Source organism: Desmodus rotundus, chromosome 5 (genome assembly GCF_022682495.2).
Source record: "Desmodus rotundus isolate HL8 chromosome 5, HLdesRot8A.1, whole genome shotgun sequence".
Lineage (NCBI taxonomy): Eukaryota > Metazoa > Chordata > Mammalia > Chiroptera > Phyllostomidae > Desmodus > Desmodus rotundus.
The window spans coordinates 22,973,044-22,988,501 of record NC_071391.1 but is presented as its reverse complement, the minus strand read 5'-3'; the positions used below and the strand labels follow the sequence as shown (position 1 = coordinate 22,988,501).

At 40.4% G+C, this 15,458-nt stretch overlaps 1 protein-coding gene and 1 pseudogene across 9 annotated transcripts in view; one reads left to right on the top strand and one right to left on the bottom strand.

The window, feature by feature from the left end:
• The first annotated feature begins 234 nt into the window (after positions 1-234).
• Positions 235-15,458, top strand: part of TCP11L1 (t-complex 11 like 1) — a 41,106-nt gene continuing 25,882 nt past the window's right edge. For 4 of the 9 annotated variants that reach the window (XM_053924049.2, XM_071221412.1, XM_024558926.3 and 1 more), the window contains exons 1-5: positions 416-570; positions 3,229-3,415; positions 9,752-9,884; positions 12,007-12,127; positions 12,824-13,044. In XM_053924049.2, coding sequence (XP_053780024.1) covers positions 3,253-3,415; positions 9,752-9,884; positions 12,007-12,127; positions 12,824-13,044 — 638 coding nt within the window. In that variant the 5' untranslated portion in view covers positions 416-570; positions 3,229-3,252. Of the gene's footprint in view, positions 575-631; positions 913-2,203; positions 2,269-3,228; positions 3,416-9,751; positions 9,885-12,006; positions 12,128-12,823; positions 13,045-15,458 lie in introns of those variants that run through there. The other 5 variants (XM_024558929.4, XM_024558931.3, XM_024558928.3 and 2 more) reach the window with 5 other exon arrangements.
• On the bottom strand, positions 11,377-11,852 carry LOC112303166 (NADH dehydrogenase [ubiquinone] 1 beta subcomplex subunit 4 pseudogene; annotated as a pseudogene).

The following is a 15,458-nucleotide window of genomic DNA, read 5'->3' as shown; positions in this document are numbered from 1 at the left end:
CCTTAACACATGAAGTAACGTTTAAATTTGAAAACCTGGGCGGGAAGATTCGAACGCGGATCCGGAGAGGAGGCCTGCCCTCCCCGCTCATTCGCCAGACGCTGCACCCCCTGTACCTCACGGTCCTTTCCCTCCGTGCGCCCTGCTTTCCGTACGGAAACATGGCGCCGCCCGGCTCGGAGCCCCGCCCCCCGCTCTGCGTAGGGAATCGCGGCGCGCCCCCGGTGGGGCTGGCACCTGCCGGTCCACAACTGCCTCCCCTTCCCGTCGCCGAGGAGCGACCCCGCCGGCCGCTACGCACCAGAGCCCGGCCCGCAGCAAGGCCCGCAGCGGGCGAGGGACGCGGCCTCCGAGGGGCAGAAGGTGAACCGCTGGCCCGCCGCGCACCGCTTCCCGCCGCCGCCGCGCCGCCCCGCCTCCTTCCCCGCCCCCGCGGCCGCCGCGAGAAAGCCGACTCCGCGGCAGGTGAGCGCCCCGGGCACGGAGGCTGGAAGCACGAGGGGGAAATCACGAGCGGTTCTTGGCTCCGTGGCGTCTGGCCCCGGTGATGTCGGTGGAGGCGAAGAAGAGGCAGGTACCACGGGCGGGTTTAGCGCGGCCTTGGTCCCACCCCCCCGAGGCCGTCCTCCCGGCGCGCCCACTCCCTCGCCCGCCCAAACAGTTGTTTACAACGGCATCTGGACGCTGGGAATGAGTGGCGCTGGGGGCCAGAGGAAGTGATCCCGGCGTCGGTGGATGGAGCCCTGTTATTTTGCTGAAAGGCCCTTTCTGCTGGGGAGTCTCTAGTGTCCCGCTGGGGTCCCGCGTGAAGCTCAGATAGACGTGTTCACGGCGAGTGCGAGGATCCTCCTACCCTCGGTTCCCTTTTTAGGCATAGCAGGAGTTGGTGATTGTTGCATGAATGAGCACGCTGTAAGTAATTAAATGCATCCTATAGCCCAGTAACTATAAGTACCGGTTGTGTGCCGTCTGATGTTATGCACGCTGTCTTTTAAACTACCCCCCCCCCACACCGGAGAGGGACAGGTTAGCTGCATCTTCCAGATGAGGAACCTGAAGTTCCCAGCTAGTAGAGAGCCAGAATTGAAACCCGTGCAGGTCCGGGACCAACGCCCGTCCCTCCCAAATACACCGACATCACAGAGATGACACAGCTGTCAACGACCTTCGTGGGTATCTGTTTGGGGGGATATTCTTATAGGTATGGAGCCTGTGGGGAAAATATGGTTGGTCTTGGCCCTTAAGAAGTTAAAAATCTAGGTGAAAAGTTTGTGGGTTTGTTTTTTTTTTTTTTAATAAAAACTAGCCATTTTACAATCTGGCCGCAACCCATCTTTTCATCTACAGCACCTGCCACTTGGACTTCTGCTCATTTTCGTGCCTCGCCTTGTGCTCTTTGAGTGCAATGCCCCCCTTTTCACCGCCTCTCCTCTTCCAGACATTTTTTTAATTGGGTGAAATCCTCTTTTCAGAAAGTCCGGCTCAAATATCCTCTTCTCTGGGAAGGCTATTCCAACCTCATCCAGGCAGAATTAGTTTCTCCCTCTGCTATATTTCCTTAGCGATTTCATAATGCTACTAAGGCTTAAGTTCCCCTGTGTTTCCTTGTAAAAATGTCTGTCTCTCCCTCTAGACCATGCCTTTTCATCTTTCTATTACTGTTTAATAAGGGTATTTTGAATTGGATTTAAGGCAATGATGAATGCCAGATGTCTAGTAACCAGTCCTACAGGAGTTCAGAGAAAGGTGCAAATACTGCCGAAGATGGGGAAGTGTCCTGGGAGGAGCTTGGACTTGAGCCGGTATTAAAAGGATGGGTTCGTTTACTTAGCCGAGTATTAGAGACCTGGAAAGCCTGCCTTTCCTCTTTACTGCACAGAATGAATTACTTCATCCTTTCTGAGCTCATTCCCAGCATGTGAAGAGGATAAAATTAGAAGTGTTTTTGTAGGTCCTTTCTTATAGGATGTGCTGGTAATGTTATCTTTCGGATCTTGGAGCATTTCCAGAGGCAAATAGGATTTAGGACAGAGAGGAGATGGGTGTCTGGAGTGAGATGTTGGAAGTTAAAGGGGAACTGCTTTAAAGCAATCTTCGTATTAATAATACAGACCTGAAAATGTAAATTCCAGTAACTTCATTCTATTTAATGGAGGTTAAAATTTCAGATAATTACATCAAGTGATTCTTCTCTAATGTGCAGAAAAGAGTCTGCCAAACCTTCCCAGAGCAGTTGACATTGTTTTGGGTCTCTGGATTATCTTCCAGGTGTGTAATAAAGCCTAATTAGAGTTTATTAAAACGTTTTATGATCTTTAAGTGCCAATAGCACAAATACTAATTTTTTCAGTAGTGTAAATGCAGGAACATTACATCTTTCTTCTCCCTTAATTGGAAACACTTTGGGCATAGAGAACCCTAAAACTGGGAGTGGGGGCGGGTAGGCGAGGGTGGGAACAACTTGACAAAAACTTAACACAGTAAATAAGAGATTACTATTGCAGGCCTTTATTTATTGGCCCTAACAGGCGTGTTATTTCTGTTCTAATAAAGAGTTGAAAAAATTAAAACCCCACCCAGCCACATATATTATGGTTACTTCCAACTTCCTGCTTTACTCACCATCTTTTTCTGCTGACTGGCAAGGAGTTAATAAAACTATTTGCCCCACACATTCTTTTTAAATGCCTCATAAAATCCTACCTTCTATCTGTCATCGCCAGGTGTCCTATTCACAGAATGAGATCAGGGAGCCAACTCCTCAGCCCACTGTATTCACTTGGAAGCCTGATTAAAAGCATTATTTCCAAAGTTTTCCTACCAGCACTCAGGAATGAAAGTAAAGAATTTAAGAATTGAATCAGTCTTTGAATTAAAATACAAGCAGGCACTTTATAGTGTTATCTTCTAACAATTTAAAGCCCTGTGTTCTCGTGACATGGTACTTAGGAGTGAGACAAAAATATTCAGACTTGTTACTCTCTATCTGATATACAGGTCCATAAACTTGGTAAATAACAAGTGTCATTTTACAGGTATCTGTTTAATCATTGACACAGACTATTGTAGTTGGATAAGATCTTAGCAAGCCTATCTATTTTACAGATGAGAAAGCTGAAACCCGAAGAGATTACTGATTTTCCTTGAGTCACACTGTTAGCTACTGACAGTTAGAACATTTTGGTTCAGTTTTTTCTTTCCTAGGTTCATTTTCTTTTTCTTTTTTAGGAAAGTGAATAAACTTAATTGAGAATGTCTGAAAACTTCGACAAATCCAACATAAATGAAGCAGGGAAATCAAAATCAAATGATTCTGAGCAAGGCTTTGAAGATGCCGCGGAAGGTTCTGATGAAGCTTTACAGAAAAAAATAAAGTCAGGCTCTCCTAGCACCCAACGAGTGCAAAGACCTCACTGTAAGCAAATTTGACTTTGGTTAGAAGTGATATTATCTTATTTTCAGATGATATTTTTATTAGGCTTCCTTGTACATGTGGCCCTGAGCTAGGTTCCAATAAAATGATTAAATGCTCATTGCCAATAATGAGCATGTAAGAGTAGCAACAGTTTCTCAACTTGTGGGTTTTCAATTGCATGAGAAATTAAAATTTTAGAATAATGTCCAGAATGTTCTTATCTTCCTCCAGCTTCAATAACATTCCAATTTCTCTGAAGTGCTCTGAGAAATGAAAGTGGGAGAGGTTATAAAGGGGATAAATGGTAATGGAAAAAAAATACAATAAAATATAAACTATTTTAAAAAAAGGAAATAGGAGGGTGGAGTACAATTGTAGCTTTAATTAAAAGAATGTTTGAAAAGTCTGAGGCAGGTTCCAGCCAGGACTGTGCTTGTGCAGGTTAGAAAAAAAGGGGGGGTTTTGAATGGGAGTGACTTCACCACACCCTGAGTTCATTGCCTGCGGGCTGAGTTCCCACAGGTTGAGGGGATTCGGATTGCTGATCATACGTGGTAAAGTCACTTCAGGTTCCTGGCAGGGAGCAGGTCTCCTAGATGAAAGGGTGGCAGTTTCTGCATGGATTCCAAGCAGTTGCCCCAACTCATGTCTTTTATTAAGAATACTTAAGCTTTTTGAAGTGAGTCCAAAAAATGAAAGTTTTAAGAGGAAATGTCATAGTCTAAGAATGTCAGTGCTGATATTATCTCTCCAAAGTATAGATGATCAGTAATTCTTCATATTTGGAAGAAGTACAGACATCTTGTGTTTGAGCTATGCTTCTTTTAAAATTATCAAAGTTTTTACCCAGGTAATTTATTAATCAACATAGTATTCTTCTTTGGGTGGGGCAGGGGGCGGGGACATGTATGAGCACTTAATGAACTTCGTTCGTTTGGCTTTAAGGTACCTGGACACAGGACTCCCCCAACACCCTTAATTTTCTTTTTTCTTTTTTAAAGATTTTATGTATTTATTTTTAGAGAGAGGGGAAGGAAGGGAGAAAGAGAGGGAAAGAAACATTGAGTGAGAGAGGAACATCAATTGGTTGCTTCTCGTAGGTGCCAGAACAGGGGACTGAACCTGCAACCCGGGTGTTTGCGCTGACCAGGAAGCCAACCAGCAACCTCCTTTGATTTGCCAGGAGGACGCCCACCCAACTGAGCCACAACAGTCAGGGCCACCCTTAATTTTCTCTTCAGCTCTTCTGCTGAAGAATTTGGCCTTCATGGTGAGAGGCTGCTTTGGGAGCTTTTTCTTCCCCAGAACTTTGTAGTAGCCCAGTCACACCACATTGATGATGGCAGCGGCTGTGGTCTTGTTTTTGGCAGCATTTACCTTGTCTGCTCACTGACCAAGGTCCACAGTTTATCTGGTTTGACAGTTGGGCAAAAGCCCTGGTTCCTCTTTAGGTGGTAATGCCTCCCAAAGTAACCTGCGTGATATTTGTCGAGGTTGCTCCTGTGATGACGCGTGCCACCAGCATTATCTCAGCCTCCCAGGGGCTTCCGGTGCTTGCCACTGAGGCTGTGGCTATGGCTCGTGTGGCCCCAGATCATGTGGCCCTGAAGTTTCTGGGTCTTTCTCAGTCTGGATGGTGTGTCAGTGGCCAAGACAAAAGTTACAGCATTATTATAGCAAGCATTAATGGACCCCGGTTTTATTACTCAGAGGACTTGGTATGTTTCTGTTATTTTTGTAAATTTGAGGTAACCAGACATTTGGAGATTTTTTTTCAAAACCAAGGTTAAAACCAAACTTGGGAGCCCTGGTGATGATCTCTGAATTTCTTTTTAAGAGATTAAGAACTCAGAGTTTAGTAACTCCTGATGCTTGATACTGATATACCACAGTGGAAATTCCATTTTCTGATAAATGGAAACAGCAAATACTAGCTTGAAGAAATTTAATAGTAATTGTGTATATAGTAAATCACTACTGAGTGCCTTCTAATTTTTAATCAACTTCAAAATTCAGAGGTATAATTTTTTTTAATCCTTACCTGAGGATATGTTTATTGACTTTAGAGATGGAACTAGGGTGGGGGAGAGAGAAATCAGTTGATGTGAGAGAGAAACATTAATTGCTTGCCTCCCGTATGCACGCCAACCTGATTGAACCCACAACCTAGGTATGTGCCCTGACCAGAGATTGAACCTGTAACCTTTTGGTGTATGGGACAGTGCTCCAATCAACTGAGCCACCTGGCCAGGGTGAGGTATAATCTATATATAGTAACATTTACCAGTTTTAAGTGTGCAGTTTGATGAGTTTTGACCAGTGCGTTTACAGTTGTGTCACTCACTGCCATCACAACCATGTGCTGCTGGAACATTTCCATCACCCCCCAAAAGTCTCTTGTGCCCCTTGTCAGTGAATCTTCCCCTCCTTCCACCATTCTTTGGCAACCACTGATCTGCTATCTGCCACTGTAATGTAGCCCATTTTATAGTTTCATATAAATGGAATCATACTGTATGTAGTCTCTTGTATTTGACTCTTTCACTTGGGATAATGCTTTTACGATTCAACCATGTCTTTGCACATATCAGTAGTTTGTTCATTTTTTGATTGCTGAGTAGTAACCCATTGTATGGTTACAGTACACTTTGTTTATCCATTCTTCAGTTGACAGACATTTGAATAGTTCTAGATTTTGACTGTTATGAATAAAGCTTCTACTAACATTTGCGTACAAGTCCTCACATGACCATATGTTTTCAGTGTTCTTGACTGAAGACCCAGGAGTGGTGTTACTGGGTTGTATGCTAAGTGTGTGGTTTACTTTATAAAAAACCAAGAGACTGTTTTCCAAAGTGACCGTACCATTTGCATTCCCACTGCTTATGTATGAGACTTCCAGATGCTCTGCATCCATTTGATACTTGGTATGATCAGTCTCTTTAATATTGGCCATTCTAGTTGGTCGTAGTAGTAGGTTAGTGTGGTTTTAATTTGCATTTCCTGATTATAAAAGAAAAAACCTATAGTTTCTACCTGTGTGGATACAAACCCAGTCCATCCTCTTGGGTTTTTCTTCTGTGTGTACCTTTACTACTCACACGAAACACTTAACTTGTGATCATAATTGTGTGGGGTTTTATTTCCCCACCAACCAATTCTCTGTGTTACCAGCTGGGTGTCCTACAGTGCAATTAAATTCTGCCACTGTGTACCTGGAAACAGCATCAGATCTCTCATGTTAAGGCCTCAGTCCCACAAGACTGCCCCTGCCTTCGGATGCCAGTCCCAAGCCCAGGTTATCACCTGTGCTTCTGACCAACCTGCTATAGGTCAGGGGTTTCAGCTGTCACTCCTTGGATTCAGTTAATTTGCTTAATTTAAACATCTCACAGAACTCAGGGAAATACTTATGTTTAGCAGTTTATTAAGGGATATGATCGAGGACACAGGTGAACAACATGATGAAGAGATGCATAGGGTGAGGTCTGGCAGGACCCCAAGCTTAGGAGCTTCTGTCCTGAGCTTGGGGTGTATCACCCTCCCCGTATGAATGTATTGGCCAAACTGAAAGCTCTCCGAAATCCATATTATTGGCATTTTATGGAGGCTACGATCACTTAATAACTCCATTTCCAACCCCTTTCCCCTCTCTGGAGGATGAGGGCTGGGGCTGAAATTCCAAACTTCCAATTATTGCTTGGTCTTTCGGATGACTAGCCCTCATCCAGGGACTATCCAGGGGCCCACTCAGAGTCACCTTATTGGAACAAGAGATGTTCCTAGTGTTCTTATCCTTTAAGAAATTATAAGAGATTTGTGCCAGGAACCAAGGGGTAGAGACCAACATATGTATTTTCTGTTGTCTTAACACGGTTGAGCATCTTTTCATGAGCCTGCTGGCCATTTGTGTAACTACTCTGGAGAAATGTCTGTTCAGATCTTCTGACCATTTCTTAATTGTTTTTTACCATGTTTTTGAGCTGTAAGACTTCTTTTTATGTTATCACTCTGAGTCCTTTAGCAGATCATTTGCAAGTATTTCCTCCTATCTGTGGCATGCCATTTCATTTTCTTAATAAAGTAACAGAATAAAAGTTTTGAATTTTGATAAACTATAGTTTGTCAGTTTTTTCCTCTTATATTTTGAGCTTTTTGTGTTCTACCTAAGGAATTTTTCCTATGTTTTATCCGAGAAGTTTTATGGTTTTAGCTCTTATATTTAGGTCTGTGGTCCATTTTGTGTTAGTATTTATTTATCATGTGAGATATGATTGAGTCCTTTTTTACATAGTGCTTTCTAATTGTCCCAGTACCATTTGATTTAAAAAAACTAATTTTGCCTTACTAACCGCATGTGTACTTATGTGTGTGTCTGTGTGCATCAGTCTGTTTCTGGATCTTTTGCTCTCTTCAGTTGATCTGTATATTTATCCTTGTACCAAGAACACACTGTCTTGATTATTGTAGCTTTATAGTGGTATTGAAATCAGTTAATGTGAGTCCTCCAGCTCAATTCTTTTTTTTTTCTCAAAATGATACTGGCTTTTGTAGGTCTGGTGCATTTTTATATAAATTTTAGAATCAGTTTGGCAGTTTTAACAAAATGTTGCTGGGATTTTGACTTGAATTGCATTTCATCTGTAGCTCAGTTTGGCAGAAATTGACTTCTTAAATTTCTATCTGGGCTTTGATTTTGGATATGTATTATATTTTTCCAATATTTATGAAGGAAATTTTTATTTATTATTTTTATTAATGTTTTCTGGAAATGCTTAGAATTTTGTTGCTTTTCTTCAACTTCCCCTTATGTGACCAAATAATTTTTACCAGACAGGATATGACCAGCTCTTAGATTTAGTTCCCTTTTTTTTGGTAAGCAAAAGGAAAAAAGTGAGAGGAAGGAAAATTACTTTTCACTAAACTAAGATTTTTGTGACTCTTAAACTCTGTGCAAACCAGTGACATTATCTCAGTTTTAGCCCAGATCCTATCATATGACTTAAAATTAATATTGTCCTCTTCTAGGCCAGTGCTTTTCAAAGTATGATTTCTGTGATCATCAGTATCAGCTGGACACTTGTGAGAAATGCAGAATCTCTGGCCCCACGCCATACCTGCTAAATCAGAAATGCTGAGAGGAGAGCCCAGCAATCTGTTTTCACAAGCATTCCCTACCCCCAATTCTGTTCCAGGCTAAAGAACTTTATTTATCATGGACTTTATTTTAAAAACAGCTTTACTGATATACCAAAAACTGCGTGTACTTGTCAAACACATTTAAAAAATAGGAATTACCCAATGTTCCATGGCTCAGAACACCTATGAGAATTTTCTTTCTGGAAGATAAATCTCACGCTTTTTCAAAGGGGAGAGAGGTATGGAGACCAAACATGAGGCTGCTGCAGCAGTTGATACAGAAGTGAAATCTACAGGACTCGGCTATCAGGGCAGTGGAAAGGGAGAAATCAGAGATGTCTCAAGGTTTTAATACAGTGAGCCTGCATTCTTCAAAGTACTTGTGGCACACACCCTAAGATTTCCTCATTGGTCAGTTTTAGAACTCACATTCTTCCTTGGTGTCTGTACAGGGGAGTAGTTTTAGCTTTGTATAAGCAGTCCTGGGCACCCCAGAGTACTCACTGCTGGTTTAATTTGGGGAGATTCATTCACAGCACGGTGTTAGCAGTGGAGCAAAATGTCAACTGCTCATGGGAGCAAAACAGGAAACCTTAAATCTGGTGTTTCCCTTTTGTCATTTAGGATGGATAGGAGGCAAAGGGATTAGAAAATAAACCCTCAGCTTATTGGGGAGTTGATAGTCTGTAAAAGTTTTTCTAAATCCCAGTTTATTGTAATCATTTTCCATTGACCAGTCTTAGAAAAAAACATTTTAAAATAAGATTTTATTTATTTATTGTTAGAGAGAGGGGAGAGGAGGGAGAAGGAGAGGGAGAGAAACATCGATGTGTGAAAGAAACATCCATCAGTTGCCTCTCGCATGTGCTCTGACCGGGGACGGGACCCACAACCCAGGCATGTGCCCTGATGGGGAGTGGAACTGGCGACCTTTTGCTTTGAGGGACAACGCCCAACCATTTGAGCTACACCCATCAGGGCAAAAACATGATTTGAGTACTGTGAGTTATTTCTGCTTTTAGGACTCTAGATTAAATGAAAAAAATAATATAGGTTTATTGCTTGAAATTGCCAGAATATTTTCATAAATAGAGGCATAACCAAACTCATTAGTTGGTACCAGAACCACTTTCTTCTAACTTTAATAGAAACTGTCATCTAGGGAAGCAAATCTCTTGTACTGGGTTTTTGTTACAGCCAGTCCTCCTCGTTTTGTGACAGTGGAAGAACTTCTAGAGACAGCAAAAGGAGTCACTAACATGGTTCTAGCCCACGAAATTGTAGTAAATGGAGACTTCCGGATTAAACCTGTTGAATTACCAGAAGACAGGTAAGATGGTTACTGAGATACTTGTTTAGTAGAATACTGTCATTTCCCAGTTCTGGAAATGTTTTTTTCACTTGATGTCACCATATTCAAATACAACTCTCCTTAGTATGTTGTTGCTAAAAAATATTCCTATACCAAGAATCACTAGAGTTTGAAAGTGGATTGAAGGACCACTAAAACTTCAAAATGTAAACGAACAGTATGGAAATCTCCTGTGGGAATCTTTCATGTCAGCTTCTCCCTTTTCCATAGGACTTTGCTGACTCATACTGTGTTTTCATTGCATTGTTTCATCCATTTCTTGTAATTATCACATTGTGCTGTAGTTCGTTTCCTTGTTGTGTTCCTTGCCAGGTTGTGAACCCCACGTAGACAAGGACTGTGCATTACTCTCTGTATCCCCAGCACCTGGCAAATGTCATACTGAATCTAACTCTGTTGACTGTAAGGTGCGCCTTTGAAAGTGTCTTGTCACAAGAAAGAAAAAGCGTTGCCCTTGCAGTTGTGAAAGTGCCATGGAAGACACGGGTACTCTCTTAAGAAAGGAGGAGGAATGTCTGCTGAGTTGGCAAGCTCTAGTGTCTCCCACAGCAGGCTTCTAAATATGACTTTACAGACACTTCTTATGTGGTCCGCAAAGATAGTAGTTTTTCACACTAATCATGAAGCATCACTTGTTCTGCTCTCATGGTATAATTACTTGTTTTAATGAGGTGTTATAGTTCAGTACGTCTTTAAGCAGTTGTCCCATATCACATGGGAATAGGATTTTTTTTAGGAAATAAAGTCCTTCAACCTGTATACATGCTGAATTGTTATCTTAAAGTACTTAATCATACAAACCTTAGGAAACTTGATGGTATCAGGAAAGCAAAAATTAACAGCTCTGAACTTTCCAATATTCTTTTCATCATGTAGCACTATTAGATGCTCTTAATTGGACTAGTGCCATCTGTCATATTTGTTGAAAATTCTTCTTTCCAGTGAGGTACTTATTGAAATAAATCACTAAAAATAAGGTATGTGATTTATTTAAGAACGTCTAGTAAATCTTTCCTTTATCCATACTATTTTTAAAATATCTCACCCTAAGCCCATAGAATTTGTGATTTGGAAAGTAATTTGATAATAGCCAAAAAGTAGAAATAATCCAAATGTCCACCAACACGAGAAATAGATGCATACAATGAGATATGTCCATATAATGGAATATATTCAGTCATAAAAAGGATCAAAGCACTGATACACTTACATGGCTGAGATGCTTGAAAGTATTTTGCCTGGTAGAAGCAGCCAGCCATTCTGTACAGTTCTGTACATTCTGTCCACATTCTGTATAATTCCATTTATGTGAAACATCCAGAAAATGGAAATCTATGGATACAGACAGTAAGTTAATAATTTCCTGGGGTTCAGGGTAGAACTTGGCAGCGACTGGTAATAGGCACAAGGGGTCTTTTTTTTTAATGATAGATAGCCATCATTGCCAGACTTAATGTGTGATGTTAAATGTTCAATCCAATTTTTCTTCCTGGATTCGTTTTTCTTCCATATCTCTGCGAGTTTTAAAAATGTAATACCAGAAGAAGAGGGGCCCAATTCCAATCACAGCTCCTAAGAGTGAGGTCTTAGGAGTGGGTCTGAAATTGGAATAGACAGTTGCTGACCTTGTGTGGGTCCAGCGAGTCAAAGCAGGATTTCTGATGGGCACTCGGCGGCTGGAGTGTTGTACTGAAGCAGGTACTCCCTTTTAAGCTGGAGTCTTATTGCCAGTGGTTTGGCTCGTGCCTTCTGGGTTTCCAGAAATGTGCTGTATTCAGCTGGGTCAAGGGTAGGGAGTGAGGTGGCCAGGCACCATGGCTTGTACTCAGGGAATGACGTCTTGGGAACTTGGTGCACAGTTTGGGCACAACGGGTCTTATTAGAGTGATGGAAGTGTTTTGAAGTGGATTGTGGTGATGGTTGCATAACTTGATAAATTTACTAAACATCCTTGAACAGTATGCTTAAAACAGGGAATTTTACAATATGTAAATCATAGTTCAAGAAAGCTGTTTTTAATTTTTAAAAAAGAAAATGATTTGAGGCTCAAATATTTTATTTTTGCTTTTTTTGCCTCTAGTTTGGAGAAGAGAGTAAAGGAGATTGTACATAAAGCTTTCTGGGATTGCTTGAGTGTCCAGCTAAGTGAAGACCCCCCAACATATGACCACGCCATTAAACTTGTTGGAGAGATCAAAGAGGTAATGCAAAGAACAAATTGTGGTGCTTTTCTGGGGTTAGGAATATTCAACCTCTCCATGTTACTGTGCCAGAAGACTAAAGAAATCGAAGGATTGAGTTAAATTACTTGCCAAAATGTGGATTAAGAGTACTTTTGGCTTAATGTCCTTTTTAAAATTTCAAACAAGCTATGATAACCTGAGGCATTCCTTTGTAGACAAAGAAAAAGTATTTTTAAATACAGAATTATTTAAAGAAAATATTTTATTTCATGAAATATAGGTGATTTGTAAAATTTTTAATAGGTATGGACACATTCCTTTTTTGGTGGCCAGAAAGTGAGTCAGCCTGTGGAATAGAGAAGGCACTAAGTGGAAGACAGGGCTGTTTTTGCAGTACCTTTAGCAGTAGTATCAAAGAAAAGATGTGTCCATGGAAATTGGCATCTGTGGGTGGTTCACAGGCTCATGTTAATTAATGTGCTTACTTTTCTCACTTTTAGTCATGTTATATCCAATTGATTGCTACCTAGAGCTTAAATGAAAATGTAGGTAGTCTAAATGATTTGTATACATGTTCATTGAATAAGAGGTTAAAATATGCAACATTACAGTAATAATTTGTAAGTCCTCATTTGGGTAGATGTAAATTCCTTTATATATAATAAAAAATACCCGACTAAGAAACTGATTAAACTTGGCTGTGCTCTTTTGCAGACTCTCCTATCTTTCTTGCTGCCTGGTCACACTAGACTGAGAAACCAGATCACAGAAGTCTTGGATCTGGATCTGATAAAGCAGGAGGCGGAGAATGGGGCCCTAGACATTTCCAAGCTGGCGGAATTTGTTATTGGCATGATGGGGACACTGTGTGCACCTGCTCGAGATGAGGAAGTTAGGAAGCTAAAGGACATTAAGGAAATAGTGCCCCTATTCAGGTATGAGAATTGTGTTAATCACATTAAGTGTACCTAATACACAGCGTATTTTCAAACTTAGACTTAAGTATAGATACTCATGCATTTAAAAAAATTAAAAAGCATACTTTATAAAATATAGAAAAGGTAGGAAGAAGGAAAAAATTCACCCATAATTTTACCACCAAAAGGCACAATCATTGTTATGTTGATATATATGTTTTTTTAGTTACTTACCATTAACATTTTTTTGAAAAATCCAACCTATGGAAAAGTCACCAAAACAGTATAATTAATACTCATATATCCTTAATGTAAATTCACCAGTTTTTAATATTTTGTCAGTTTGCTTTCTTTTTATATATATGTGAATATGTATATATTTTTTTTCTCCTGAACCTTGTGAGGGTTAACAGCAAATGTCATGACATTTCGTCCTTAACTATTTCAGCAAGTATCTCCTAAAAATGTAGACATTCTCCTACATAATCAATATGCAAACAAGACTTTCAATAAATTTAACATTAATATAATCCTATTAAATTGATTGGTCTTTTGCATGTTTATATTTAAATATATATAATTATGACCAAATTTTATGATTTTTATGCTAATATGGGCAAAGAATTGACACGAGGCTGTCTGAGAATTTTTAAAAACCATTTTTATTTTATTTTTCCATTACTATTTATCCCCCTTATACCATTTTCCACCTCCACTCACCCCTCTCAGCCCCCCACCACAATCACCACACTATTGTCCCTGTCCATGAATACTTTTTCTTTTTTGCTCAAGCCTTCCACCCCTTACCCCCCTCCCAGAGCTGTCAGCCTGCTCTCTCTATCTACGAGTCTGTATCCATTTTGCTTGTTAGTTCCATTTGTTCATTAGATTCCACATATAAGTGAAATCATAGGGTATTTGTCTTTCTCTGACTGGTTTATTTCACTTAGCATAATGTTCTCCAGGTCCATCCATGCTGTCATAAAGGGTAAATTTTTCTTCATTTTTTTACAGCCAAGTAGAATTCCATTGTATAAATGCCCCATAGTTGTTTCATCTACTCACCTAGTGATGGACACTTGGGCTGCTTTCAGATATAGGCTATTGTAAATAACAGCAGTGTTATTTACAATAACCTATGAACATAGGGGTGCTGATATTCTTACAGATTAATGTTTCTGGTCACTTAAGATAAATTCCCAGAAGTGGAATTGCTGGGTCATAAGGCAGTTCCATTTTTAATTTTTTGAGGTATCTCCATACTACTTTACACAGTGGCTGCGCCAATCTGCGTTCCCACCAACAGTGCAAAAGGATTCCCCTTTCTCCACATCCTCACCAGCACTTGTTTGTTGATTTATTGATGATAGCCTCTCTGACAGGTGTGAGGTGATATCTCATTGTGGTTTTATTTATTTTTTAAAAAGATTTTATTTATTTATTTTAGAGAGAGGGAAAAGGAGGGAGAAAGAGAGGGAGAGAAACAGCAATGTACAAGAGATACAGTGATCGGCTGCCTCTTGCACACCTCCAACTGGGGACCTGGCTGGCAACCAAGGCATGTGCCCTAACTGGGAATCGAACTAGTGACCCTTAGGTTTGCAGTCTGGTACTCAATCCACTGAGCCGCACCAGCCAGGGCTCATGTGGTTTTAATTTGTATTTCTCTGATGATTAGTGATGTTGAGCATCTTTTCATGTGTTTATTGGCCATCTGTATGTCCTCTTTGGAGAAGTGGCTATTTAGGTCCTTTGCCCATTTTTTAACTAGATTGGGCTTTTTTTGGTGGTGTGTTTTTTTGATTCTTTATAAATTTTGGATATTAACCCTTATCAGATATATCAGCAAATATTTCTCCTATTCAGTGAACCCAGTGATTCTTGTTTTTTTGTTGATGATTTCCTTTGCTGTGCAAAAACTTTTTAGTTTAATGTAGTCCCGTTTGTTCTCTTTTGTTCCCCTTGCCGAGTAGATAGATCTGAAAAAATACTGCTATGAGCAATGTTGAGATTTTACTGCCTCTGTTTTCTTCTAGGATTTTTGAGTCTAAAATTTAAATCTTTGATCCATTTTTCTATGTATTCTTGTGTGTGGCATCAGAAGGTGGTCTAGTTTCATTTTTCTGCATGTATCTGACCAATTTTCCAAAGAGCATTTATTGAATAGACCATCTTTAGCCCATTGCATAGGCTTGCTTCCTCTGTCAAATATTAATCGACTGTAAAGGCATGGGTTTGTTTCTGGGCTCTCTGTTCTGTTCCACTGATCTATGTGTCTGTTTTTATGCCAGTACCATGCTGTTTTGATTACTATGGCCTTGTAGTACAGTTTGATATTGGTATGATTCCTCCAATGTTGTTCTTCTTTCTCACGATCACTGTTACTATTTGGGGCCTTTTGCGGTTCCATATACATTTTTGAAATATTTGTT